The sequence below is a fragment of the Rhincodon typus genome, chromosome 47 (assembly GCF_021869965.1).
Source record: "Rhincodon typus isolate 14 chromosome 47, sRhiTyp1.1, whole genome shotgun sequence".
Taxonomy (NCBI): domain Eukaryota; kingdom Metazoa; phylum Chordata; class Chondrichthyes; order Orectolobiformes; family Rhincodontidae; genus Rhincodon; species Rhincodon typus.
In genome coordinates, this window is record NC_063378.1 from 7,822,313 (window position 1) to 7,825,808 (window position 3,496).

At 49.2% G+C, this 3,496-nt stretch overlaps 1 protein-coding gene across 1 annotated transcript in view; it reads right to left on the reverse strand.

Moving 5' to 3' along the window:
* Window positions 1-6: 6 nt before the first annotated feature.
* LOC109923782 (mitochondrial import receptor subunit TOM40 homolog) overlaps window positions 7-3,496 on the reverse strand; it is a 15,172-nt gene continuing 11,682 nt past the window's right edge. Inside the window, exons 7-9 of the mRNA XM_020523825.2 lie at window positions 3,299-3,375; window positions 2,744-2,846; window positions 7-240 (exon numbers count right to left, since the gene is read on the reverse strand). Coding sequence (XP_020379414.1) covers window positions 101-240; window positions 2,744-2,846; window positions 3,299-3,375 — 320 coding nt within the window. The 3' untranslated portion in view covers window positions 7-100. The remainder of the gene's footprint in view (window positions 241-2,743; window positions 2,847-3,298; window positions 3,376-3,496) is intronic.

The window sequence follows — 3,496 nt, forward strand, 5'->3', positions numbered from 1 at the left end:
TCAGTGAATGACCCCAGGTGAGACGGTCTCTGTACATTCCAGTAAAAATGAAAAACTTTTGGACTTCCTCTGCTCAGACGTTGCTGCAGCCCCACTGCGATTACCCAATCGTCAGGCCAAAACCACACTGGAATTTGTTCTTCTTGTGGTTCAGGAAGGCTCCCATCGCTAAGGTCAGGGGTAACGGAACCAGCTTCTTCTCTAAAGTTGCACCAACGACCCAGTTACTGTCTACTGACCCTGCGGAGCAAATAGGAGAAGGCACTGATGGTGTACACAACCTTCAACATTTCATCCTCATCTCCAACGTGTCACCACTTGGTTCGTTCACCTGACCGTATCAGGGCCAACAGTCATTATCTGTGTGTTCTTCCCCACAACTCAATGCCACTGACTGTATTGTTAGGAGACTTTGCGGCCTGTCCCAGCTCTCTCTAACTAGTTCCACCTCACCGTTTCCTTTCCTTATTCATTCACGGGATGAGGGTGTTGCTGACCAGGCAGCATTTATTGCCCATCCCTAATTGCCCAGAGGGCAGTTCAGAGTCAACCACATTGCTGTGGGTCTGGAGTCACATGTAGGCCCAGACCAGGTCAGGATGGCAGTTTCCTCCCCTAAAGGACATTAGTGAACCAGATGGGTTTTTCCTGACAATCGACAAAGGGTTCATGGTCATCATTCGACTCTTAATTCCAGATATTTATTGAATTCAATTCTGCCGTGGTGGGATTTGAACCCAGGTCCCCAGCACATTACCTGGGTCTCTGGATTAACAATCCAGCAATAATACCACTCGGCCATCACCTCCCGAAGCCACTGTGGAAGGAAGTGCCTGCATTTCTATAGAGACTTGTGAGGACACCGGCTGTAAATCCCTCAGCACGTTCTATAAAAGTTTCTTTCCTTTTTATAAAAAAAGGAGTGGTCACTGCTGTAGTGTGGGAAATGGGCAGTTTGTGCACAGAAAGCTCCCACAAATACCAACGGGACTGTGACCCAGTTCACCCACTCCCTGGTGATATTGATGGTAGGGGTGTGTGGGGAATGAAGTTCCTGCTGGGGAGAATGCACCCCGCACTGGCGTGAATACACGATTTCTACAAATTCCTTCCCTCTCTCAAAAAAAATCCCTGGTTAATTGTAACCCACCCAATTTCTCCTCGTCCTCCTCCCTCCACAGCTCTGCGCATCTTTCCCCCTCAAGTCAAAATTGTGAAAACTGGTCAAATTGGACCAAACGGGGCCTGGTTTCCATGCCGTAGACCTCTATCTATGACACTCACTGTATCTGCGAGCCCCCAACCCCTTCACTTGCCCACATGGAAGCTCCTATTGAATCCTCTCCCTTTCAAGGAACAATAAAAATTCACTGTCTCAGCAGAAGACAGATTGTCCTCTGCTCTGATTCTTTAACTGATGGGGAAGGCAGTGGAAGGTACTGGTATTGTCACTGGAACATTCTGGGGACACAAGGTCAGCTGCCAGTGAGATTTGTTGACTTTTCAATTCAATAGAAATTTGGGGGGGGTGGAGGAGGAGGAGGAGGAGGAGAGAAAGAACTGGTGACCATGTAAAAGCTCGATTATTTCAGGAACAGCTTCTTCCCTGCTGTTATCACTTGTGAACAGACCTCCCATGTATTAGAGATGATCTTTCTCTGCACCTTCTTTGTAGCTGTATTCTGCATTCTGTTCTATTACCCAGATGTACTCATGTAAAATAGGATTTGTCTGGTTAGTGTGCAAAACAATACTGTATCTCAACACAAGTCACAATAATAAATCAAATCAAAACTCATTGGGTTCACTGACGTCCTTTTGGAAATTTGTCATACTTATCTGGTCCAGACCCACAGCGATGTTGGTGACTCTTAACCCCTGGGGGAATTGGCCAGAGACACCCACATCCAATAAATTTATTTGAAAGATTCTCTTTAACCTGTGTCCCTCTGGTGACCGACCCTGGGAACAGTGTCTCCCTCATCGACTCGATCAAAACCACCCCCCACCCCAGGGATTCTAAATGCCCTGATTCAATCTCCACCCCCCCCGAACCTTCCCTGCTCCGGAGGAGAACGATCCCAGCCTCACACCGCATAAATTAAAGACCTCCCCCCATCTCCGGACTGATTCAATAAATCCTGTCTCCTGCTCCTTCCTGATGTGTGTACGGTTCCGAATGGGATGTAGTTAGAGTCACACAGCATGGGAACAGAGCCTTCAGTCCAACTTGTCCATGCCGACCAAACATCCTAAATTAATCGAATCCCATTTGTCAGCATTTGCCCATATCCCTCTAAATTCGTCCTATTCATGTACCCATCCAGATGCCTTGGGAATGTTGTAATTGTACCAGTCTCCAGCACCTGCTCTCGCATACCCCCACCTAAATCCTGACCAGGCAGACACACACTCGACTGAAGCAAGTGAAGGTACCAATTTGTCAGCAGTGTTTCCACCAGGGGCCCTACAACCTGATGCTTGCGTGTAACCTTGACCATGGGCTCATTCCAAATGGGGAGGCAGGGGAGTGAAGATCATGTGGGGAGAAATCACGAGGGAACGCCGAATGCCACACTCCTCCACACACCACCCCCAAACCCGCCCTGATCATGACTCAGGGACTGAATGAGAATCCACAGCGATGCCCACGCAATTGCAGAGCTCAGGAGATAGAGGGGTCTGCAGGTCCCAGTAACTGAGGGTACAGGGAAGGGGAGGGAGAAGGAATGGTGACACTGACCTTTAAACAGCAGATTTGCTTTGGGGAGGTCCAGCTGATAGCCAAACGTCACGCTGGTGTCCTGCATCCGCAAGCTGGCTTCCAGCTCTACACCAACCTGTAACTGTCAGTGAACAGGACACAAAAGGTGACGTGAGAGACAGAGAAAGAACACGAGAACGAGAGAGAGAGAGACAGAGAGAGAACACGAGAACGAGAGAGAGAGAGAGAACACGAGAACGAGAGAGAGAGAGAGAGAGAACGAGAGAACACGAGAGAGAGGACGAAAGAAGCAGCGGGGGAGAGAGAGCGTGAAAGGGACAAAAAAAGATGGAGACAGAAGGGAGAAGGTGGGTGGCTAACAGGAAAGGGGGGGGTGGTGAGAGACGGGTGAGGTGATAAAAAGGTATGGATAGAGAACCAGTGACAGCCTGATCAGAGAGACAGTGAGATGGAGCAGGAGAATAAGGTCAGGGATTGAGAGAGACAAATGTTGAGGGTGGGAGAGTGGAGGTGGGTCAGGAAGATGGAGGCTGCCCAGTAGGCAGACAGCATGTTTAGCTGTACAATATCTACCTGGTCATTAGCTTTATGGTAGTATGTAGCGTGTGCTCCTGCCTGACTGAGGGTCAGGGTCCCAATCCAATTATTGCCTGTGAGGGAACAGAAGAACCAGTGAGCTGGAGTTCAGACACTGCCACAGTAACGAGACTGCCCACTGCAGCGGTTACGATCCAAATGGTCACCATCAGCAGCAGGAAACACAGTCTCTCC